Genomic DNA, 26,757 nt, shown 5'->3' with positions numbered 1-26,757 from the left:
GATGTAAAAGTGTCTTCCTTGGGCTTCTGGGGTCCTTCAGAATTAACTTTTCTTCCAGACCCTTAGGCTCTCTTGAAGTGTCTGTCTCCATGTGGACCAGAACTCCCTACCAAGGGACTCTACCCCACCTTAAGAGGACCCCTATTTTCTTCAGAACAGGCTTCTTTCCTGCTATGCTAGAAAGTCATGCCAGAAACATAAGTGCCCCACCTACGCTACCAGATGAAGAGCTTAAACTCTGAGATAATTGAAGTAGTCACAGCAAGAAGCAAAGCCTTGGGAAGGACATTAATAATGCAACATGTGGTCACGCAGATTCTACATACAAAAGAGAATATCACAAGCATATTTAATTTGAAATGCAAGGACTACAGCAAAGTGAGTTAGGAATTTTGGTTGACTCTCCTTGGAAACTAATAGCTTACCACAGTCTAAACAGCTATGGATCTATCACAAATGCAATCTCAAAAATATAACGGCTTGTTGGAGTCAAAATAAGGACTTCACAGAACAAAATAAAATTTATGAAGAAAGTGAAATAGGAAAGTTTGTGAGGCAGAGGAGAGCAAAAGACTTCAAAGTCCACTTCTATTAATATTAATCTGGTACTAGGGGGTCCAGCAGACTGATCCTAACCAGACCGCCTTACCTTTTAAAAGACCAGCTCACCCTCTGGAATTAGACATCATAAAAAGTAACCAAGAGTAGGACCAAAGAAGTTTTATCCTTACTTCACAGAGAATAAAATTGGAATGAATAAAATATCTAAATTGTAGAAATGGGTTTTGTTTTGCCTTATCGCTATCCCTAAATAATGATTTTTCAACATTAGAGGCATGGTACAACTGCACAGAGTTTGTTGTTCAGATGAAATAAAATGAAACAATATACAAAACCCTTGTCATGTTGCCTGGCGTGCAGATCCTGCTCAATGGATTCCACTGATTCTGCTTCTTTCATACAGAAGCAATGGGCTTAAGAGAATAACAATAAAACTCATTTTCATGCATTACCCTTAAAGGACTATCTAATCTCTATTTTCTGATGATTAAAATGGGAAATTTTTTCTTTCTTTCTTTCTTTCTTTTTTTTAATTTTTGGCCACACCATGCAGTGTGCAGGATCCTACTTCCCTGACCCAGGATTGAACCCATGCCCCCCACATTGGGAGCATGGAGTCTTAACCACTGGACCACCAGGGAAGTCCCTGGGAACATTTTTCAATGATAAAATCCGCTTTTTTTTTTTTTTTTTTTTTACTTTTGACAAGGTATGTTATAAAATGTTGGGATTTCAGATAAAAAACATCCATTAACATTATGATAATGTTCTTTTTTACTGTGGGGAACAGAAGAAGCTGAACCTTCCTTCTTTACACCACCCAACATCCAGAATTTAAACAAACAAAAATAGGTGGGTACTTCTTTGCTTAAAAGCAATTCCTCATTTTATAAAAGAATGGTATGAATAAAAAAACTTCTAAAAATTTAAATTATCCTGTGAAAATCAGTATGTTCTTCAAATATCATATTTACAAATATAGGTTACAAGTATCTGAATTTCTTGAGGCCAAATTGCTTTGGAGTTCAGAGTTTTTCAGATTTTAGAAAGGCAGTATGGTACATATGTGCCCAGAAGTGTCTAGAGTCACACCCTAAACAAACCCATTAATATTTATTTAAAGAAACTTGAGGATTCTCATACTGAATAAAATAAAGTCTATAATTAGACTCACATCAGCTCGGTGTAGGTTTTGCCACCAAATTAGTTTGTGACAAATAACAGCAGCAATCAAAAAAGTACCTGCCAGTATTTAGAGCTTTTTGGATTTCAAAATTATGGATAAGGGATAATGAAACTATTTTTTATTTGAACACACACTGTCAGGTAAACCAGTCTAGTGTGTAAATGTAAGATGGGTAAGTAATTTAAGACATAAAAAGGGCAGCTTGTGTGCTGATATCATACAGACAAAATCTACTGGAAATAGAAATAACTTTTAGGAAAACTACAAGACAAAAAGAAATGGTGAAACCGAAGCATGTACCTCCTAAAGCAAAAGAATTTCAAGAGCCTCTAGTGCAGAATTGGCCTGTAAAAGTACCACCTTGGCATAAGATTTCTTAAAATCTACTCTGGTCATTATTTACCACCACTAACCAAAATCTTCTGGCAATGAGTCCGAAGCCATTTTTTTTTAAACAGACAACTGAAATTTATTTCCTACAGTTCTGGAGGCTGGAAGTCCAAGGTCAGTGTGGCAGCATGGTCTGGTGAGGGCCCTTTTCCAGGCTGCAGACTTCTCGTGAAGCCATTTTTTGAAGGCGAAAAAGAGTACTTGGAAACTGAACACACAGTGTGGGCAAAGCCCATAGGAGATACTTCCAGAAACTGACAATCACACAAAACTAGTTCACCTCACTCTTCAGGTTTATAAACATACAAAAATCACATGGTAAAAAGGATAAATGAACACATGCTCCCTCTTATTACTGTTTTTGTATAACCTGCATCCTAATATTACTGCCAAATCCCAGGATTAAGAATAGATCCTTAGCACCCCAAATAACAATTTACAGTGAGATGATCTTGGATCTTCCTGGTATTTAATGCACTTTGATGGTGTAAGGCTTCTGGATCCCCTTGATGTTAGACTTTATATCTCTCCATCTCAGTTTTCTCTTAGAAAATCAAATATTTTATCTCTCTAAGCAAATGAGAGTGTTTCATTATTATCAACCAGAAACATTCTTTAGAGAAAAAGCATCCTGTAACTACATCTTATCAGGGAAGGCTTAACATAGAATAAAGCCAAACAGAAAAAATAATGTCTTGGGCAGACATTTCCTTACATTTAAGGGATCAATGTTAAATAATCATATATAACAAATCACATTAGGGACATATATTAAGGCTGGTTAATCCTTGAAGAACATGTAGTGGCTTGGCCAAAAAGTTCATTTGTGTTTTTCCGTAAAACGGTATGGAAAAGCACGAATGAACTTCTTGGCCAATCCAGTATCTCTTGGAACATCTGTTTTAACAGATAAATGAGAAACTAGAGACCAGAGATGTTACAGTCTCACCCAGGTAATAAGTAGCACAGCCAGAACAAGAACTCCCAATGCTTACAAATAAGTTTGGAGTACTTTTTAATCTACGACGGGGCAATAGAGGGGCTGCAGAAACAGATTACCAGTGATTAGTTTAAATTCAACAAACAATTACTGGGCTCACACTTTGCCCTCAATGAAATTAAAATCTACCTGCAGAATTAACATGGCCAACTAAATAAAAACTGACAGAAGACGCTCAACAGGACTTTAGGAGACCCTAGGATTCAGATGAGGGAGAAGGGGGGAGACTTTTCTGGTGGGATTGAAATGGGACAATGCAACAACTTACTGGGAGCACACCTGGCCACTACAAAGAATCCCTCAGTTGTTCAGTGAGCCAAAAATATATTTAGAGCCTTCACAACCATCGCTAGGTCATTAGAGTAGACTATGAACTTACTGGTCCCTTAAATTTTAATGGACCTGAGCCCTTTTAAAGGTGGCACTGACAGCAACTTTAGCTGTGAAACAATTAAAAGGTTAATGGTGTTTCTACTATAAATAGATTTATCAAAGGAGAATGCTGACTGAGTCATTTCCTGGTCCCAACTTGTTACTGTCAGTTGAATTCAAGCAAGATGTGCTTTACAAGAGATGTAAGGCATACCTTTTAATGGCTGCTGCCTATTGTGATTCCTATTTCAAAATTCATTTCATATTGCATATAACATGCCTAAAGCCCAGTACAAATACTATTCTGTTATCACATAATAGGCCAGTGTGTATTGCTGTGTCTTGAGTCTCTACTTGTTTTATTTTACATGTGGTATTTCAGTCCATTGAAAGGAAACCCGTGTTCGTTTTTGCTCAGCCTGATACAGAGAGAGTTCAAAAGTTCAAAAGATAAGAAGCGGTTCTCAGCATGAATAAACCGTGAAAGGCATTAGAAAATAAATTTTTGATGTCAAGATACATTCCCAGTTTATTCACGCTGAGAACACTTTTCTTATCTTTGGGACTTTGTAAGCTAGGATAGCCAAAATTTGTTTAAACTCCGCAATAAATAAAAAAGCAATACAATTTGACTATTATTCTATTGTCGCATACCTTTGTCTATAAATCAAACCTTTTACAGTATAATGACAATCTGGAAGTACTGCAAATAAGATTAGTGCTTTACGCTCCAGAGGAAAAAACAAATTCAAAATTAGGTTGCGTTTCTCCTGATCCTGATCAGAATCTACTACGTTAAACCATGAAAATAGTGCTCTTAATAATTCAGAGAAACCAAACCTCAAGTCTCCTGGGACTGCCTCTTCCCTCAAGAGTAAAAGCCATTAAAGCTCAGAAATACTGTCAATTCTTAATTAACCATATCAGTGAGGAGGAACACTTAACACCCCTGAAAACTGTCCACTGAAGAGTGACAGAAAACACTTCCCAGATTGTGAGTTGACAAGCCACATAATTTATAAACCAGGAGCTGACTTTACAAACAGTTGGCTGGAAAAGCCTTTACTTATTCCGAACATGTCCTCATCATTATCACATGGTTATCAAATAGATTTCTTTAAGAAAACTAGAGATCTTCACATACCTATGACAAATACGAATGACAGCTCAGATTGCTGGGACAGACAGAGAGTCAACTAATCATATCTGCGGGACCTGGAAGTTCTCTGTGAAATAGATGACTTTTGTGCTGGGAAGTTCATTGAGAGTAAAGGAAAGTGTGGAGAACACTGGGGGCCTCTGGGGGGTACCCTGGTGAGGGGAGAGTTCCAAGGGCATGGGAGCAATGATGGCAACACCATTTAACCACAGTACCTGTCACCCCTGGAAGATACTCCGCCCTTCCAACAGCCTCCGAGGCCTTGCCGTGCTCTGCTCTCTTCTTGTAATGGATGCTCTTCTGCTTTGATTCCCACCTCGCCTTCAAATGCCACCGCTTCCAGGAAGCTTTCCATGATTTCCTCTCATGAGTTTGGTTTCTCCTTCCTTTTTAATTACACTCATACTTTGGTCTAAGGTACTTAACTATCCTACAACAAAGAACACAGTTTTAGAAGTTCCTTGGGGATGGGGACTTTATCTTGCCCATCTTGACAATCTCCACAGAACCAAGGAAAATGCTTTGGCCATTGTGAGTTGATCTTAAAGTGTGCCCCATCTGTAATTAACGCTGCTGGAATAGGACAGCAGGAAGTCCTTTGTCCTGTCATGTCTGGCAATGGGAATAGTGAGGCCGAGAATGATGGCAGACACTAGTCCAGCACGAACTCAGACACATGCAACCACTCTCCAGAAGTCTCCACTTCTTGTCACCACAACCGCAAATGACGGCTGCCACAGGTAAGTTCTCAACTAAAACAAGGTTCTTCCATCGAGTGTGTTTGGGTAACTCTAAGTCAATTACTTTCCAGTAGTAACAGCCTCACTTTCCATGTTTCTCTTTTATTTAACGTTCCTGAGGCCTTCCATGGCATTTACACTCCCTCTTTCCTTCTTCTCAGGCAGTTTCTTAATCTCCTCCTTGGGTCCTTTTTCATCTGTCTTCCTGTCATATATTACAATTCCCCACGTTCATTCTTCAATAATCTTTTCTCCTCACGTTTTATACATATTTGTCTCCTGCCACTTCAACACCCAAATATAGCTCTAGCCCAGACCTTTCTCCTAGCCTCAAGCCCTTTTGTAGAGCTTCCCCAGAATTCTCCATCTGAGATCCCACAGACACATAAGTGCCCACAGCGTCACTGCTGAACTCACCTTCTTCTCGCCTTTCCTGTGTTTCTGATTTTCTCTGTTACCCAGAGGTCACCTCAAGTCTTCTTTCTCTCTCACTCCCTCCCTTTCTTCCACACATTCACCAACTCTTCTTTGGAATCTGTCCCTTCTTTTAATCACCACCACTATTTCCTTTGTTAATAAGACTCACACCACTTCTCCCTCTACTACTGAAGGAACCTCCTAATTAGGCTCCCTACCTCTGGCCTCTTCCCTCTCCAGGCCATTCTTCATTCAATAAACATAAATCTGAATAGGTCCCTCCCCTGCTTTCAGTCAGTCACTTCCTGGCTCCTCACTGGTCCACTGCTAAATCCAAAGCTCTCAATTTGATATGTAAGATCCTTCCTGAGCTCTATCCCCTCTCAGCTGCCCTAAACCCATTTTCTACTGTGGCTCCTTTTATATTCTTCTCTCCAGACATACCATTAAGAAAATGATTTACGGTTTTTCCTAAAGGAGAGGAGATCTCCTTCTTCCTGCACATGCTCTTCTCACCAACTAGAACCCACCAGCACCACCTTTATCGTCTATCTAACCTTTACTCAATGAATCAGCTTAAGAAAAACACACTCTTGAAACCTACACTGAGGCCCTGGATTCTTTCTTCCCTCCAACTAGGTTATATGTTCCATCTCTGCAACTTTTTTTTCTTTTGACAGGTTCTAGTCTGTTCCTTGATCTCCCTCCAGGTCTATGAGTTGCTCAAGGACAGAGGGTCACCTTATCCTCTCTGTATCCCCAAAGCCCAGCAAAGTAGTTGACATTGACCAACTATTTGTTAAATGGAAGTAACAAGAAAAAAAAAATCAGCTACACATTAAGCAACTAGGTTAGTGATTTGATTTCAGCTTCAGTGGAGAAAAGACAGATACTTGGGATTTGAACATAGCCCCTTGAGTCAGCTCATTAAACCTCTGTGTTCATCTAGTTCCAGAGTTTCCCACCTACTGAAAAAGAAATGGAAAAACAAGTGCTGGATTTAGCAAAAGAGAACAAAACTAGATTTAAGCTTTAGCAAAGCCCATGCTGCTGAAATTGGGAAGGAAAATGTTAGGGGCGTTGGGAGACAATTCTTCAAGGTCTCTTACATTTCTTCATACCTTGTGAAGATGCTTTGATGGCTTTTGTTCTAGAAGGATGTTTGTATATAGCAAACAGCTTTGGAAGACTTAGAGAGTGTGTCCTGCCAGGGCTGAGGACGGAGTTGTTTCCTGAGCAGGATAATAAAGACGATGTCTCCCTCTAAGGGCAAAAGTTGGGCAAGGTTGCTATCAGCCCCCTTATAAGATTGGAGATTTTTTAAGGCCCAGGTTCCTCAGCTGCGACATAAATCCACTATGTACACAGTATCCATTTGGGCCACCCCTCACTGCCCCATGGAATTCGGGGTGGTGGGGGGATGGAAGCCAGTGCAAACATGAAGCTCACACTACCTGCTATGGCTTGATTAATAAAGTCCTTTGTCTCTGATCAGGAGCCTCATATCTTCTGTCAGCAGCTATGTACTGCGGCAGACTAACTTGTTACCTTGAAGGTAGAGTAAAATCTTACACACTTCAGAGTTCCTGACAAGGAGAAGGGAACTAAAGGAAATTTTTTTAACTCTTTGATAAACGTTTATGAAATTGAATACTACCAGAAAGATAAGTCTTAAATAGAGTATAATAGTTAAGGGCAAGATTCTACAGTCAAACAGTCTGGGTTCATAGCCTAGCTTTTAAAATTATTAACAATATAAACTCTCCTGAGCTTTATACCTTTATATGCAATTTCTCCAGAAAACCTTAACTTCCCTAGATCTCAGTTTCCTCATTATAAAATGTGGATACCAATATTACCCTCTGATAGGGTTGTTGTGAGGATTAAATGAGTTAACATATGGAAGGTACTTAAATTGTTCCTGGCATTTAATAAATGCTATTTAAGAATAATACTCTGATGCTCGAACTTTACTCCATGGACAGTCAAAGTTTTTAAGAAAGGAAATGATGCTAGTAAGTCTTTGCTTTAGAAACCAACTTTGATGAAAGTTAAACCATATATATAATAAAAATAAAGAGGATCCGGAGAATATGAAACAGAAGACTAACCAAGAGATGACTAGAGCAGTCTAGGAGTAAATATAGCTTGGCTGGGCTTTAGTGCTGGCAATGGGGAAGAGAACTAATTCAAGAGATATTTCATTGCTGGTGTTTCTAGAATTTTGGTACCTGATAGGAATATAAAAATTAATTTCTAGTTATCCATTGTCATATACAAAGGCCTTTTCATAATCATCTCACTTAAAGCTCATAATATAACTACAAAGTAAAGTGGGAGAAAAGTGACAGATAAAGGATTTCAAATACGAAGGGAGGGGAAGATGAGGGAAGTACCTCAGAGGGACAGAACGTTGATAACTAGAGATTATCTAAGGACATTTTGAGTCTGAACCCCATGATGATGATAAATCTATCGTTGAAAATGCAAGTCTGTAGCTCTGAAGAGAATGGGGCTAGATGTACAGATCTGGGTTTCACCAGAATAGAACATATGATAGAAGCCAGTGGAAAGGAAGAGATAAACCAGGTAAAGTATATAGAACGGGAAGAGGAATGAGGATAGAAGGTGAGAGAAAGCAGGGGCCGGTGCAGGAGAACTACAGATGATACGGAGTGTACAAAGGAAAGGAACAAGTGCAGCAGTGGAGAAGTGGGAAATAGGAATAGGCAGTAATATCACATACTACGGGAAAATGAGAGTAGGGTGAGTTCTGGAAAAAAGGCAGCCTCTGAGAAGGAATTTCAGCAGAGGAGGCCAGATTGCAGTGGTTTAAATGATCAATGATAAGATCACTGATAAGCATCAAAGAGCTGTTCTTGGGAAATTGAAGGTGAAGGAGAGAAGCAGGATCAAGACAGATCCACATATAGCCACAGACATATAAACATGGAACAGAAAGAGATGTAGATAAGGAGACTTGGACACATTGGGGAGAAGAGGAAAAAATAGTAGAAAGGAAAGAGTTGGCAATAAAAGAAAGAAAAGAGATGACTAATAAAGAAAAATTTTAAAGGTGGAATGTGGAACATATAGGGAAGGGATTACCTTGAAAAAAGTAGAAAGTTATTCCCATGAGACACCTAAGAAAGAAGTAAAGATACAGAAAACAACATTGAAGCTGAGGACAGGGAGCCTGACAAAATATTATATATTAAATAATATAATGTCAATCTCATCAATAAAGTATGGGTTGAAGTTGACTGCTAAAACTACATGGCCGAGGTTAGGCTTAGGTCCACTTGAAGCAATAGGAGAAAGAGTAAACTACTGCTAAATATAAGCAGGAGGGTCTGGGAGGCTGGTAATTTGAGACCCTAGGAAGCCTAGAAAGGAGAGGTCAAGGGCAGAGGGACCATCACAGGTAACAGTGATTAGGAACAAGTCTCTGGGGTTAGAATGTGCCCAAAGCCCATCCCGCCACTTCTCAGCTATGAAACTTCAGACAAGTTACTTAACCTCTCTCTCTGCCTCAGTGTCCTCATCTGGAAAATAGAGATGATAGCATTATCTACCTCAGAGGATTGTTGTTAGGATTAAAGATATCAATAAATACAAACTACTGGAAATAATGCCTTGCCCGTGGAGAGAACACCCAGCCTTCTCTACTTCACTTTATACTCAGTGTGGCTGACTTCATGAGAAAGGAAAATATTTCTGAACTAATTTACACTGAGTAAATGACAGACCACAGACCATTCTTAAATTATTTGTAAATTTAAAAGTGGACTGTTATTAGCCCCAGATGTCTCTAATTGGCTCAATTTCAGGCTTTCTCAGAAGTAAAAAACAAAACCAAAACAAAATAAAACAAATTCCAACATGGTGTGATTCTGAATTATTATACCTTTTTACCTTTCTCTACTTCTAAATTTATTCATTATTTGAAAATCTAAATCTCTGCCACTCTGACCACAAGTTTCTATATCAGCTACAGAAGGCTGAGGTGAAACAGTTCTACAGGCATGTGTTGGATGCGAGGGTCGAGTGGATAAACTGTATCATATCAGGCACATTTTGGATTTGTATGTCAACCTGTATTGGATACCTACATTAAGGAATGGATGTGTGCTGTCTTAAACAGTTTAGGAGACTGTTGAGTCACAAAGTGACCATACCTTTTTAAAATTCCCCCCAAGTGTCAGAGAACGCCAAGTATCTCAAGTCCCAGGAGCTTCAGCTACTGGATCTGCCATTATAGACTTCTGCCTGTGTGATATCTATCTGCAACGCTCTCATGTTTACTACTTCCATCATGTTGTATACAATAATTATGCAAGTGTTTACAAGAGAGCATTACAAAGGATAAATTTTAATAGACTGTATTACAGCCAGTCATTTTCCTTTGATGTCTCAAAGATGTGGAGTAGAGTTTATTTCCATCTATTTAATCCTTGAGAAAACATTTGCAGAGTACCATTAACATAAGTAAACTCTTCAATACCCCTTTATCAAAATGCCATCACTGGGACTTCCCTGGTGGCGCAGTGGTTAAAAATCCGCCTGCCAATCCAGGGGACACAGGTTCAATCCCTGGTCCTGGAAGATCCCACATGCCTCGGAGAAACTAAGCCCGTGTGCCACAACTACTGAGCCCGCATGCCACAACTACTGAAGCCCGCGTGCCTAGAGCCGGTGCTCCGCAACAAGAGAAGCCACTGCAGTGAGAAGCCCGTGCACCGTAACGAAGAGTAGCCCCCGCTGGCTGCAACTAGAGAAAGCCCGCATGCAGCAACAAAGACCCAACGCAGCCAAAACTTAGTTAATTTTTTAAAAATGCCATCACCGGTTACAACTCTCCAATTCATAATATACTTGCCATGGATAGCTTTCCCTATTCCACAATTCCCAGTTTAAGCCGAGCCCATTGCTTTAAGTGTTTTAAGTGTCTACAGCCATGGGAGAGCAGGAAATTTCTTATGAAGAGTCTCAGTGAGGAGAGAAAGCAGATCTTCCTTGTGTGGAACGATCTTACCCACTGCAGGACAATCAGCACCCCAACGCGCCTCCATACCCAGCACCAAACACCAACAGAACCCTATAGCTTTCACAACAGTCAAAAAAGCCCCACAGGTTCCTCAATATGCACTAGGTAGAAGGTACCAGCCACCCTCCCACTGAGAACCCCCTGCAGTGATTACAAAGAACTTCTTAGAAACACTGGCTGGGCCTGGGTGTTCTGAAAGGGATGATATTTGTTGAGAACTCCAGCACTGGAATCCGAACACCTGGATCCAAATCTCATGAATTCTAGGAGTGTGAACGTAACCTGACTGTGTCTCTTCCTTCATCATAAACGGAGATGATAATGATGGCTACCTTGTAGGGCTATTTCCAGGATAATATGAAATAATACATGTAAAGTAGTTAGAAATTTGCCTGGCATCTAACTAAGAATTCAAAAAGATTAAGTATTCAGTACCTGTGATTTCCAACGTGGAATCACATAGTAGGTACGTAGGCACTCTTTGTGAAATACTGACTTTATGAATCTGCCTAACCTTAGTTATACAAGGTTTCCTAAAAGTGAAAAGACAAGGTTATCTGATCAATTATCATTAGAGTTGGAGGACCTATATGTCATACATCTTTTGCTTCATTAGTAAAATTTCCTTTGAAAATGAGCTTACCTGTGGAGTAATGTACCGTAAATACAATGCATTACGTTTAGGCTGACTGTTATTTAGCTACACAGTCATTTCCTCTTTTCAGTTGTCACCCAAGCTCCAAAATCTGCTCAAGTACAAGATCAGCTACACAAAATTTTTACCTGTGTTAATGACCTATAAGTGCCAGTCAGTAGGATGATGTGTTCTCATTAGTGGTCCTCATCTCATTAGAAGCCTGCTCTCACTGATAATGGACCTCAGAGGTCAATAAAAATCTCAGGAAGAATTCTCTTTAATTTAATAGATGGACAGGTGTGTGGAAGCCAAGTGCTCTACATGGTTGTATTGCACATGCCTACAATGATAGCAAAGGCATCTGCAGAAACCTAGCACTAAATCCCAACATGGTTCCTGCTGAAGAAACCATTAACTCTAATACCAGGGCTTCCTATCCAGATTTCAGAAAGTACTAAGAGTCATCAGAGTGATCTCAATAACTCCCAGAAAGAGCATCTCTATTAAACACCCAAGAATTTATATTGGTTTTAATATCCAAACTCATCTCACCTGATAAATGAATGAGCTGCAGCAGCAGTGTCCTTTAAAAAAAATGCAATGTCATCCTTCCAGCCTTTTCAACAAAAGTATCAATACTGAAACATGAGGTAAAATATCTAGGCAATATGAAAAGCGAGGTGGTATTTCTGTTGGTTTTCAGTGTCCCTCCCCCAAAGGGATTTCTCTGTTTCATGTGCGTGGGTAGCTACCTAATGAGCCAGCCAGGGTCCACTTCAATAACAGCACTTGTAAAAGTAAGAGCATGGCTATCCAGCAGCGAGCATGCTAAAAAAGCAGCTGCTAAAAAGTGGAGGCTTATGCATGTACAAGCTACCCAAAGTAAGATGTGTTTCCTGAGATAAACTGGAGAGGAAACGCCTATTCAGATAAACAAGACACATCTTATCAATGTAAAATAAATCACCTACCCAGAAATTTCTTGCATTTCTGCCAAAAAACGTATTTACAAACTACGTAGGCAAGTTGTTCTGAGATGCCACCGCACTGTGGCCATGTCTCAAAATTTATAGTTAGTGACATTTGCAGTAACCAGGTAGCAAATCGAATCTCACATGAGAAGAATGAAATATGGAAATGTAAAGTGAATCCAAGAATAGAATTTTTTTTTGATAAGAAAAACTCAAGACCCAGAAAGGTATGGATGGCTTTGTGTACTCCTCTAAACCATTTTTCTACTATAAAACATTCACATTTCAGAAAATCAAAGATGAAGCAAAGAAATAGCAAAGACGTTTAAAGGTTCAAAATACCCTGGGGTCTATTCATAACCGCTCAGGAGCAGGAAGGAAAATCAGTTAAATTTGGCTTCTCTCTCAGACAGTTCGATGACGATCCCCTGATGCTACAGAATTTAGTGCAAACTTCTTCCGCCGGTCAAGGTGACCGGGCAATTGGTAAAGATTCACACTTCCCCTGAGCTTCTCGCTACAGTTGACACAGTGACCAAGAATGAGTATCTGCTGCCTTCTTCACTTCTAATCTGGAAATGAAAGCATGCCCCACCCTCAGAGGATGCGTTTCAGTCATCTTCCTACTCTAGTTCTCTCCTAACCGGGCTAGCATCTAAGTGGCTGCGCCTTCAGTCCTTGCCATACTCTCTTCCCCAGCTCCTCACTTCTGCGAATGAGCCGGGGTTCGCCTGTCGTCAAACCTGTGGAATAATCCACTCCTTCGGACTCGGAGATACTTCTCAAAACAAAAAAAAAAAAAAAAAAGACTATATATATATAAACTCTTTGGTCTCTAGAAAGGACATGTCAAGTAACGATTTCATTCAAAACCCTTTCAGAAAGTGGAACTTAGCATTAGCCCATTACTCTTCCAAACAGGAAATTAACACACACACACAATTTGGGGGAAAATTCTGTCAGGCGCTGAGAAAGTCTGTCAGGTGGAAAGCACCCAGCGCCCCCGGGTCCTCGTCTCCGACCCGAGGACGCGCTGGGGACAGCGTTCCCGCCGCGCTCCGCCTGGGACTGCTCGCCGACCCCGCCCGGTGCCCGCCTGCCACTCCTGCCCTCCATCCCTTCCGGGAGGGAACGGCTGCGGCCGCCAGGACTGCGGCAGGTCTGGGGTGGGCGGAGGCATACGGGGCCGACTCTCCCCCCAACCGCGTCCCGGAGCGCGCGGGCGCCACTTACATGCCGGGACGGAGCTGAAGGGCTCTGCCTGGCGGCCAGCCGGCGGCCACCCAAGCGCAGAAGCACCAGAGCCACAGTCGCCAGGTCATCTCCGCCGGGCGGAGCTGCTCCAGCCGCCACGCCGGCTGCGCGCCGCGCGCCACTCCGGCTCCGCAAGTCCGAGCCCCGCGCAGAAGTTGAGCTCGCTGGGCGGGCAGAAGTTGGTGTGCGGGGCTCGCGGGTCCGACGAGATGCGTCTCCCTGCGGAGGGCGCGAAAGCAGCTCGGGCCCACTAGGCATCACCCGCGACGCGGAGAGCGCGGGCGGAGCGCCTTGGCGAGTCCCCGAGGCGCCCGGGGCCGCCGAGATGCGCGCCCTTGCTCCGCCGGGAGCGACTGGCAACCTGCGAGCCCAGCAGCCCCGCAGCTTCCTCAGCCTCGGTGCCATGGAAACGCGCTCGCCGCCCTCCGGGCCCGGCCCCTCCGGAGCGCTTAAAGAGACAGCCCCGCCGCCACCGCGGCTCGACTAGCTGCTGGGCGCCCCCCACCCCCGCGCCCTCCTCACCCCCTCCTCTCTCCCGCGCCGCCAGGAGGAGGCGCGGCGGGGGCTGGACGCTGGGGGCTGGAGGGGCAGCTAAGAAGAGATTTAGGGGGCTCTGCTCAATCCTCCCGCCTAACCCTGCTCCCTACCTCTTCCTACCCACCCACCCAAGACACACACCCAAACCTCGCCAAAGAGACGAAGCGGCTCTGGCTTCCCCTCACACACCAACCTGCTCAGAACCAAGCCAGCTGTACATCTGCCACAAGCAGAGACCAAAGGAAGGCTGACTTTTGATTCTTTCTTGCTCCGCTCGCTCCCAACCCGAGTCTTGGGAGTCGGTCAGAACACAGGCCGGGGGGTGGGGCGGGGGGGGGGCGAGGTCGGTTTGAAGTAGGAACCAAACAGCAGTTGATTAAGTCAAATCTCCTGCCAAATCGACAGTTGCAGGACACCTCGTCGGCTCATCCAGAAATCCTCGTTACTCCAAATGGGATCATCTCCCTTCCATTTATTTGCCCACCGTCTATCTCACCCCCTTCAGGCACCAGAGTTATAAGGAGGAGCCAACCCTTTTCCAAACCTACTCCCTCCTTTCCTTCAAACCAGCCCCTCTGCCCCCAAATTTGCTGAGGAGCAGTCAGTTGCGAGCCCCTAGAGCCCTTCCAGAAGGGAACAGCGTCTGCTCGGAACGGGAGGCTTAGGCTGCGGTTCTGGCCCGCCTGCCTGGGACGCATAGCCAAGCGCCGCGCGGTCGCCAGCAGCTCCGGCCCGAAGAGATGCCTCTGCCCGGCGCCAGCTGCTGTCTGGAAGGCCACAAACCTCTGGAGTCTGATTCGTGAAAATAAAAATCTATGGTGCATTGTGCCCTCCAACAAGGACAGCCCGGCTCCGAAGCCATAATCTGCAGTTCAGCCCTGCAGGAAACGGATCAATCTGCAGCGGGACAACTTTTTTCTGTGATTCCTAAACTTACCAAAAGTGGCTCTCCAGTGACTCACTCCTAGTCAAACATTTAAAGTGGTACCACCTGATTTCCTCAATCCTAGGAGCCCTAAAGGGATCTTCCCCAAATGGTCTTTTGGGCTTCCCTTTGCCCTTCATAGCTGAATTAACCATCTGGCTCTTAGTTTCAGTCTTCTGAGCCTTTGTTCTCCCTTCTTTTCTTTCTGCTTTTTCTGCAACTAAAGAAGCAACTGGGCATTTACAGGTGAGACTGAGGAGCAAACTTTTGGGGTTTCTATGAAAAGAAAGAAAAAGATGAGGGTGCGTTAGAACCATTCCACTCCTGAATTATTTCGCACTCTGTGATTTTGCCCTCCTTGATTTGGGGAGTTGGGAGTTCACACCACCCTGCAGTCTTCTCTATTTCTCCTAGACATATTTATTCTTTTTACTTTTTTTAATTGAAGTTAATTTAAAGTGAAAAATCATAAATACACAACTAGGTATCTCTATCTTTTGACAGATATCTTTAACAAACAGAATTTTGAAGCAATTTGCACAATAGAAATCATTATTTGAACCCCTTATTTTATAAAACAGGGATTCATTCTTTCTTTTTTTTCTAAATACTTGTTATACATGAACCAAACCTTCTCCAATCACAGAGCGGACTTCGGAAAAGTGCTGACATCTGTTGTAGAAATGCATTGTCACTTGGCTAACTCTTAATTAGTTCTGATAATGACATGCCCAGCATGGGTCGCTGAAACACATTGATAATTTTAACATCTATTTTTAACTCTTAGTTTTAACTTCTCCTGAACCTCTTTGTCACCTTTGTTACCAAGTAACAAAGTTGAATGCTTAATTTCACATCCTCTTCTTTTTCCTCTCCCTCTTCTAGTGAGGTGCTAATGAACAGTGAAATGACCAAGGGCAGGCAGGGCATGGTGAGGGCGGAAATGAAGAAAAGGAAACTGGTAATTCACAGTAATGGTGATTCCTGAGCTGTGTGTACTAACTACATAAGGTGAGGCTGTTTTTCTTCCCTTCTGGATGTAAGTAGAGGTGAAAAGGTTAATTCTTTCCATTGATTCAACTTTTAGTTTGTCTTTCGATGAAACCTAAAGACTCCGGGTTATTTCAATACAGTTTTATCTTAATTGTTTTAATGAAAATGTACAGCACACCTAAAGATGACAGTATAGCTTAACTGTACCCTGGAATTCGTATGATTTGCTAAGCCTTTCTTTGCTTCTGGACTAGTTTTAACTCCGTAGGGCTCTATCTTCAACTAATCTCATTCTCTCCTGGAGTGTAAAAAGTTTCTAATCATTTTTTTTTCTTTATATTAAAGAAAGTCTTGCATAAATAATAGACCTTCTTTATTACAAGGCTAAATTTTATGTAAGCCACAGCTGAAACTCAGAACTATTTTAAGAGCTAAAGAATAATGGGGAAATATAGGAATGTATGTAAATTATCTGACTGCATGTTTGTTTAATAAAGGGCATGCTTAGTTTGGGTACAGGAGAAGTGAATCAGTAAATTGAAAATCCCAAATTAGAAAAATTTCCTTTTATGTACATTAGTTTAAAACCATGTTTATTATAGATGAATATTTAAAAGCACTTCAGATGTGATGCTAAGTGTGATTACTGTATATTTCATAAAGTGAGGTTGATTTCAAATTATTCTAGCATGGATAATAATATAACACAACGCCATGTAAGCAATTACCATTAAATGAAATATACTCTTCCAGCATAAGGATTTAAAATTTTCCATGAACTGGGAAGCCCTAATTTGAACTCAGCTCTCCTTCTGCAGTTTGTTCATACAATTTAAAAATAATTGGTAATTTGGTTTTATTGTCTGGTTATGCTATTCTCTTAAAAAAGGGTGCATTATGAAACCTGTTACTTACAGTCTTACACAGTAAAAGAGCAATGCAGTTTGGTGGTTTGGGGATGCTATGAACACACAAAATGAAGCCAGATACAGACAAAACCATTCATTCAGCGTTTATTGCCCAACATGAAAGAAATTTTAAAATTTAACAAAGCAAGGGAATGAGCCACACACACAAAGAATCAACTTTTTAAATTAAGAGAGAGAGAAGTTTTGTGTTGATGGCATCCGTTGCTCAGACATAAATTTCATGGAGGAAAAAACAGACGCATCATGAATTGGGTTTTATTTTTGTGAATGGTATTTTACACTGCCAACCTGAACAGGTTTTTAAAAATGGGTTTGCTACAGCAGACAAATGTTCTCTCTGAGGAGAGCCCAAAGGATTTGGGGGGACCTCCGGTGGGAATGCCACATGCTACCCCTTTCTCTCCAGACCTGCATCAAAGGAGTGATAAATCTAACTAGCTTCTCCCTTTTAAGGAGGAGTCGGGGTAAGCCAATTTCACGCTGTATGTATGCTCGTTGTAAAAAGGAATGCTTACCTAAAAAGAAATAGATTCTGACCAGATGTTCCAAAATCTTCCTCAGCTGTTGCTTGAAGCTTTACAGTCCCCGCATACTTTATCTTCTCGTCTATCTTCTTCTAATTGAGAAATTGTTGATCCATGCAGTTCGACAGGCAGGCTGCTGCAAAAACCTTCCTGCCAAAGCTTTTCAGCCCTGCTCTCCTGCACACAAAAACTTCCAGTGTCTGTACAGGGACAGGAAAAGAGAACAGGCCACTTCATCTGGCAGGTGTTGTGGGTGGAAAGAGGAGGAGGTCAGAAAGCAATTCTTCAAAGGACAGATTCTGTCACCTGAAAGTGTAATAAATTGCCATTATAGAAAAGCCTACAAGCACTAATGAGCCATGTACATTGAAATCTTGATGTCAGACAAAATAGAATGAAATTCACCCAGGAACCCACTGGGATTGTCACACCAAGATGTGAATAATCATTCTTGCTTTGGTTTCATCTGCCACTATATTTTGTCCCTACAAACCAATAGCTCTCTTTTTAAGGAAAATGATAAATTTAGCATAAAACTCCTAAGATATCTGTCTAGTGATTAATACATAATTTCTCAGTATTGTGCTACTCATTGGCCGTAAAGACTTGACCAATCAGATGTGAGTTATAATAGAATTACCAACTCCAGAATTATGTATATTTATTAGAACATAATTAGAAGATCAGCCCAGATAAACATTTGACTTGTACTTTTTTGGAAACTGTACTTTACACAGCTAATTTCGTGTGTGTGTATGTGTGTATGTTAAAAAAAAAATGTAACATTAAATTTACTGTCTTAACCATTTTTAAATATACAGTTCAGCAGTGTTAAGTATATTCACGTTGTTGTGCAATAGATTTCTAGAACTTTTTCACCTTGCAAAACTTAAGCTCTATTCCCATTAAACAGGAATTCCCCCTTCCCCTCTCTGCTCAGCCCTTGGCAAACAACTTTCTATTTTGTTTCTATGATTTTGACTACTTTAGACACTTCATGAGTAGAATCATACAGTATTTGTTCTTTTATGACTGGCTTATTTCACTTAGCATAATGTCCTCAGGATTCATCCATGTTGTAACATGTGACAGATTTCCTTCTTTTTTAAGGTTGCATAATATTCCATTGTATGTATATGCCACATTTTGTTTATCCATTCATCTGTTGATGGACATCTGGGTTGCTTCCATTGTATGTATATGTCACATTTTGTTTATCCATTCATCTGTTGATGGACTTTTGGGTTGCTTCCACCTCTTGGCTATTGTGAATAATGTTGCAATGAATGTGGGTGTGCAAATATCTCTGCAAGATACTGCTTTAAATTCTTTCGGATATATATTCAGAAGTGGGATTGCTGGATCATACGGTAATTCTATTTTTGATTTTGGGGGAAACCTCTATACTGTTATCCATAACAGTTACACCTTTTTATACTTCCACCAGCAGCACACAAGAGTTCCAATTTCTCTACATCCTCGTCAACACTTGTTGTCTTCTATTCTTTTGATAGTCACCATCCTAATGGGTGTGAGATGATATCTCATTGTACTTTTTACTGCATTTCTCTTACAATTTGGGATGCTAAGCATTTTTTCATGTGTTTGTTGGCCATTTGTATATCTTCTTTAAAGAACTGTCTGTTAAATCCTTTGCCCATTTTTTATCAAGTAATTTGTTTTTGTTGTTGAATTGTAGAAGTTCCTTATATATTTTAGATATTAACCCCTTATCAGATATATGACTTGCAAAGATTTCCTCCCATTCCTTAGGTTGCCTTTCATTCTGTTGATTGTTTCCTGTGATGCACAGAAATTCTTAAGCCTGATGTAGTCCCCTTTGTCTATTTTTATTTTTGTTGCCAGTGCTTTTGGCGTCATGCCCAAGAAATCATTGCCAAATGTAATGTCTTAAAGTTTTTCCCCTTTGTTTTCTTCTAGGACTTTTGTAGTTTTAGGTCTTATGTTTAGGTCTTTAATCGATTCTGAGTGAATTTTTGTATATGATGTGAGATAAGGGTTTAACTTCAGTCTCTTGCATGTGGATATTCAGTTTTTCTAGCACCATTTGGTGAAGAGACTGCCCTTTCCCCACTGTGTAGTTACGGCATCCTTGTCAAAATTGTTTGGCCATATACGCAAGGGTTTATATCTGGGTTTTCTATTCTATTCCATTGGTCTATATATCTGTCTTTTTGCCAGAACCATACCATCTTCATTACTGTTGGTTTGTAGTATATTTTGAAGTCAGGAAATGTGAGGACTCCAACTTTGTTCTTTTTCAAGATTGCTTTGACTATCTGGGGTGACTTAAAGCTAATTTTTGTATGTAAAGAGCTTCTTTACTATTATTTGCATAAAGCCCACTTTTCCTAACTTTTTTTTTTTTCTGTCAAAGAAGAAAAAGTGAATACAAAAATCTCTTCCCTGGAAGCTTTTATTCTGAATTCCAATTTTTAATGTCTGAATGCCTTGGGTAACTGATCAAATCCTAACAGCCACTATCAATGCCTCTACAACTAACCATGCTAATGTTGAATAGATCTAATCCTAAAGAACACACAGATGGATAAGCACAGCCTGGTACGTGCTTCATAGTGGGCCCAGTTATTTAGGCCCTGGCTGCAATAAGCTACTCATACTGTGCCATTAGCTCACCTTTTATAAGCTAAGCATTCACATCCAGGAAACATCAAAATCAATCATTGATAGTATAGAATTTTCCATTCCTCTCCAACTCAGTATGGATAAATCAGAGGAGGGTTTCACAAGAGTGAATCACTGAGCATAGTAGTGACGAATGAACCTCAGTGTAAATAAGGAAAACATATCCACCTAAGGAAAAATTATCAAACCTAATGTGGTCTTGAGCCTATCCATTTAAACCCCACGTAAGAAGATAGGAAACATTGTCGGCTATTCTCTGGAAGGATAAGCCCAAGTTATAGCTGAGGCTCTAAATCACCAACCCAAAGCTAGTGTATCTGAAAGTTCATTATCCTCCACTTTCATACAAGCATAGTACACACTTGCACCTGGAATATTTTCTGTAGTTTTGACTGTGTGTTTTCTGAAGCATATGAGACAGACAGCTTCAGCTATGGCGCTATGGTATACAAAGTGCAGTCAGCACACTATCAAGAAAGTGAAAAGACAACCCACAGAATGGGACAAAATATTTGCAAATCACATATCTCATTAGGAACTGGTAGCCAGTATATATAAATGATGCTTACCACGCAACAATAAAAATGGGGAAATGATTTGAATAGACATTTCTCGAAGAAGATACATAAATATCCAATAAGCACATTGAAAAGATGCTCAATATCATTAGCCACTAAGGAAATGCAATTCAAAACCACAATGAGGTACAGCTTCACTCCTACTAGGATGGTTATAATCAAAGAGACAGTAACAAGTATTGACAATGATGTGGAGAAATTTAAACCCTCACACATTGCTGGTGGGAATGTAAAATCGTGAAGCCACTTTGGAAATAGTTCGGTAGTTCCTCCAAACATTAAACACAAAGTTACGATATGACCCAGCAATTCCACTGTACGAGGATGAAAAACATATGTCCACACAAAAACTTGTACAAGAATATTTGTAACGGTGTTACTTATAAAAGCCAAAAAATTGAAAGAACCTAAATGTCCATTAGTTGATGAACAGATAAACAAAATGTGGCATATCCATACATCATAATATTATTCAGTCATAAAAAGGAATGGAGTATTGATATATTCTACAATATGGATGAACCTTGAAAACCTTATGCTAAGTGAAAGAAGCCAGATACAAAAGGCCACATACTTATTTATGATTCCATTTATATGAAAAGTACAGAGTAGAAAAATCCATAGAAACAGAATGTAAATTAGTAGTTACTAGGAGCTGGGAGAGAGTGGGAAATGGAGAGTGTTCCTGGGTACAGTGTTTCTTTCTGGAGTAATGAAAACACTCTGAAATTAGGTAGTGGTGATGGTTGTATAACTTTGTGAAAACATGAAAAAGCACTGAGTTGTACACTTACTAAAAGGGTACATTTTAAGACGTGAATTATACCCCATTTTTTAAAAACTTTTATTTATTTATTTATCTATTTATTTATGGCTGTGCTGGGTCTTCGTTTCTGTGCGAGGGCTTTCTCTAGTTGCGGCAAGCGGGGACCACTCTTCATCGCGGTGCGCGGGCCTCTCACTGTCACGGCCTCTCTTGTTGCGGAGCACAGGCTCCAGACGCGCAGGCTCAGTAGTTGTGGCTCACGGGCCTAGTCGCTCCGCGGCATGTGGGATCTTCCCAGACCAGGGCTCAAACCCGTTTCCCCTGCATTGGCAGGCAGACTCTCAACCACTGCGCCACCAGGGAAGCCCCCATTTTTTTTTAAAGTGCTGTTTGCTGACCAGTGCCAAACTGCAGCGTGTTTCATACTCATCCCTGACGAGATGAGAAGCTTTTGCCAGAATGAAAGTGGACTGCATCACTAAGTGCACTATTTAGTTCAGCTGATATTTTTTAATGGCAAGACTTTCCCAGTGAAGTAAGCAGTCCATTGATTTCCTTCTGAGGTAAGCTCCTTATCATCCTTGGGACCAGGTAATGAAGAGTTCACAGGTCAGCTACTTTGCGTAAAGCTGCTGTAATCTGCATGCCTGACTTCAAGAATGTGCCTGCCAATGGTTACATGACACACTGATGAATGAATTAAGACATTCACAACTTCTGAGAGAAACCATTCCAAACCTGCGTCCTATGTATCAACTGCACGTGGTAACAAAACTTCCGTTCATCATGCCTCTATATGTGAGGCAATGAGTCCCATAATAGAAATGAGGATGGAGGAGCAGGGGAAAGAGTCCGAGGAGGTTGGGAACTGGAGGGAGAAGGGAGGGTAGAGAAGGAGGAAGAAGAATGTAAATAAATAATAAGACAGGTGCTACATGCACGAAGAGTTTACTTTCTTCTATGGAAGTCAGACATGTGACTTGTCCTATGCGATTAGTATAACAAGTAGCAATAAACTATAGAGGAGAAAGGGGTTAGTTTGGGGGAGGATATGCTTTCTATATGGTCTGCAAAGCCTTCCAGAGGATGTATATGGGGTAGGTGATAAAGGATGATTAGGAGCTCAGCAGGCACATACTTCTGAATACGAAAGACTAGAACCAGAGTAAATTAAACCAAAAGTCCATACATATAAATTGGTGTTTGTCAAAGTGTGGCTTCCAAGCCAGCAGCATCAGCATTGCTTGGGATCTTGTTGGAAATAGTTCTCAGGCCCATCCCCTAACTACTGAATCAGCCAGTCTGGAGGTGAGCAATAGCAATTCGTTTTTGTTTTTTTTTTTAAAGAGCCCCTGACTTATTTATTTATTTATTTATTTATTTATTTATTTTCTGTGTTGGGTCTTCGTTTCTGTGCGAGGGCTTTCTCTAGTTGCGGCAAGCGGGGGCCACTCTTCATCGCGGTGCGCGGGCCTCTCACTGTCGCGGCCTCTCTTGTTGCGGAGCACAGGCTCCAGACGCGCAGGCTCAGTAGTTGTGGCTCACGGGCCTAGTTGCTCCACGGCATGTGGGATCCTCCCAGACCAGGGCTCGAACCTGTGTCCCCTGCATTGGCAGGCAGATTCTCAACCACCAGGGAAGCCCAGCAATTCATTTTAACAAGCCCTTCAAATGATTCTGATGCACACTAAAGCTTGAAAACCACTGTTTTAGATAAACGTAGCAACTAGTTTAAAAAATAGATGCTGTGTCCTGAAAAAAAAAATAGTGTTTCAGTTTAATACAGCGAATTGATCATAATATTTTATATCTGTTCCCTCCCCAAATTTTACTAAATGAAGAGTAAAGAAATGTTTTTAGATACTATCCTCCAATACGAACGAGAGAGGAGACAACTAGTCAACTATTTCAAGAAGAGTTTGGAAGACAGAAGCCTGATGCAGGATTACTAACTGCATTGGTAGATAGAAGTCACAAAAGTTACAAGGTAGGTGCCTGTAAAAGGCAATGCCTAGGAGAAGAGAAGTGAGCTAGTTCCCCAGAGAGAACATCTGAGAAATCTGGTGCTTGAAGAAACCTGGAAGGAGTGAGTGATGCCTAAAATGAGGGGTATGCTTGTAAAATATGTAGGGTAGTTGACTTCCTGATGTTCCCTCTCCTTATACCCCTCAAGACACAGGTGATGTATTCTCTGGAAAAATTGAATTGCAGGGGTTTATCCTTGACACAGTGGAAAACAGAGGTTGGCAGAGGGCTAAACGCAAGAGCATTAGGTGGAAAGTCCACAGGATAAACTGAAGCCCTCTCATGGCCCTTCTCACTTGCGGTCCCCAGAAAACCTATATCCAACTGTATATCTTGCACCATGCAGGAGGTTGGAGGACTGTTTTCTGGAGACCCCAATAAAAAGGTCAGTGATTGATAATCTTCCAGTTAAGTCTACCACTTGACTACACCCACCCACAAAAGCAGAACTTCTTTCTAATAATCTTTGTAGTGCTTACTCTTAAACGTAATCAGCCAAGGATCACCAGATATAAAGAAAGCTTCCAGTATGTAGAGCCCACATGAAAATAACAGATAAAAGAAACCTGAAAGAAAAGGAAAAAAATCCCCTCCCTCCCAAATTATAAGTATTATCTTAAGAAAGAGGATATGTTACATTCACATACACAAAAAAATGTTTTGCTATGGAACAGGAACACTCTGAGAAATATCTTTTTGAAATTAAAAATAGGATAACTGCAGTGAAAAAACATTCCATAGAAAGGTTAGAGAAAATCAAGGAAATCTCCCAGAAGATAAAAGGAGAGACAGACGGGCAGAGACAGGGAGGAAGAGAGAGAAACTAGGAAATAAAAGGAAATAAAATGAGTGGATTAATCCAGGAGAGGCAGAAAGAGAGGAGAAGAGAAAACAAAGGTGAGGAATCATCAAACAAATAACTTAAGAACCAGAAGACGTCAATCTCCACATGGACCGAGTACACAGAGTTTGTGGGACAACAACTCACAGTGATGCATCGTCTTGAAATTCCACAACAGCAGAGACAGAGAGAAAATTCTAAAAGGGACAGAGATAGTACGATACGAAGGACATCATTCAGAATAGCATTGGGCTTCTGAAAACAAACACCAAGTGATATACAATAGGGGAATAATAACCTCAAAGTTTTGAGGGAAATGGTTTTCAACCTAGAACTCCATACTAATCTGAACTATCAATCAAGTTTAAGAGAAAGACATTTCAGACATACAAAAGCTCAAAAAAACTGACCACTCACATATACTTTCATAGGAAGCTAGTGGAGGATATATCCCAGCAAAATGAGGAAGTGAGCTAAGAAAGGAAAATATGGAAACCAGAAAATATGGAAAAGAGGATTCTCAGGAAGGTGACAAAGGGAAGTTTTACAACCCAAACTGTGAGCCAAAATTAAAAAGCATCCTACAGCCAGCGAGTAAGTAGAGAATATAGGAAAAATCTCTGGAAGATAAAAGGGGAGGAGGGTCATTTAATGTGCTTGGGAGTTACAGAAATTATTTCTAGGCATTAGAACACTTGGGGAGAAAACTAACTACTGATCAATGAGAAAAAAAAAAAACACAAGAAAATTATTAACTGAAGAAAAAACAAATTTTATTGAGAAAGTAAATATCCTGACATTATTTGGTGTAGTTGCAAACAATATGCCATCTATAAAATAATGCAAATATTGATGCAGATTTGTTTAACAACTACTGAAGGCATAGTGGAAAGCAAGGTTTGGAGTGGGGTATAATGGAGCCAAAATAGGGAGGAAGTCAATAAATACTGCCTAATATGATAAATTAAGAAATAATAGAATAGGCTACTCTATCAGATAGACATATATGTATGGAAAAATAGGAGAATGTTATAGAACAGAAAGAGAAAGGAGAGGCAGGCTATTGTGTAGTGTGATCAGGCCTTTTCTATGTAGATATCTGCATTCTTAGAAGGAGGCAGTCACACCCAACCTGAGGGACCAATATTACAGACAGAAGTAAGAGCAAGCGTTAAGACTTTGAGACAAGAATAAACTTAGTGTGTTCTAGAAAGGCAAGAAGACTGGTAAGCATTGAATGAGGTCAACAATATGGGGAACAGTGGATGAAACATGTCCAAATGGGAGGAAAAGCATTGGAGCTTCATGACCTGCTGTGTCTAAGAAGATTCCATGATTCAAAGAAAAACAAAGCAATACCCTGTTTATTTTAGTTCGTGGATTTCTCCTGCCCTGCATTCATTTATCCTACCTTCTTTACCACTTTAGTACCATCAACCATTAACACCACCGGGCCCTGTAATTGTAGTAAACATTCAGAGGGAAGTTCTTTTTAATATATCTGAATCGTTTGCATGTCTGGGAATTAGTCTATTACCACATAAATCATAGGCTCTCTGTTTCTCTCTCTACTCCATTTTGCATTTCTCAATGTCATCTTCATCATATCAAGTTCCTATTTGCATATGAAATAGTAGTAACCTACAAGATTTCACATTTTCTGAAAATACGAGACTCTTGTGTAGAGATTATAATGAGGCTGGCTGGGCAATGTTCTATTATTAGTAAGAATTGTGATTTTTAGAGTTGTGGGTTAATTGCTAATAACTGTATGCAGTGTTTTCCCTCAAGATGTTTTCTATTACAGTAATTACCTGAGCAGCTGGGAGAGCAGACATTAACCATTTGTCTTCACAGTAGCCCTCACTGGGGACTCTCCCCAAACCTCTGCACATGCCTTTATTTGCTGTTTGATGGATAATGTAGGAGGGAAGCATAAAAGATACAGGATCTTCATACTTTGGAATGAATATCCAATTTTTAAACAATTTTTTCTTGTTGAAGGGATTCTTTCTCACACCTGTGATGAATAGATTACAAGAAACATAGAATGTCTTTTAGATATATGGATTTATTTGACTAGTTTTTATGTGCCTATTTCTCTTCGTATCCTCACATAATGAAATTTTGTCACAGAGATTGTGTCAGAAGCCTCAGCTACCCTGAAGACACCACTGGTTTATCTGTTTACAAATTAGATTGGACCAGTGAAAGCTGGCTGATACTGAAGAAATCTGT

The 26,757-nt window shown here is 40.7% G+C and overlaps 1 protein-coding gene across 1 annotated transcript in view; it reads right to left on the bottom strand.

The window, feature by feature from the left end:
- Positions 1–13,802, bottom strand: part of LOC132364356 (EGF-like and EMI domain-containing protein 1) — a 509,410-nt gene extending 495,608 nt beyond the window's left edge. The window contains 1 exon segment of the mRNA XM_059919966.1: positions 13,714–13,802. Within this exon segment, the coding sequence (XP_059775949.1) occupies positions 13,714–13,802 (89 nt within the window).
- Positions 13,803–26,757: the final 12,955 nt, after the last annotated feature.

The sequence above is a fragment of the Balaenoptera ricei genome, chromosome 4, assembly GCF_028023285.1.
Source record: "Balaenoptera ricei isolate mBalRic1 chromosome 4, mBalRic1.hap2, whole genome shotgun sequence".
NCBI lineage: Eukaryota > Metazoa > Chordata > Mammalia > Artiodactyla > Balaenopteridae > Balaenoptera > Balaenoptera ricei.
Note: the sequence above shows the minus strand (reverse complement) of the source record. Positions and strands in the feature narration are given on the sequence as shown.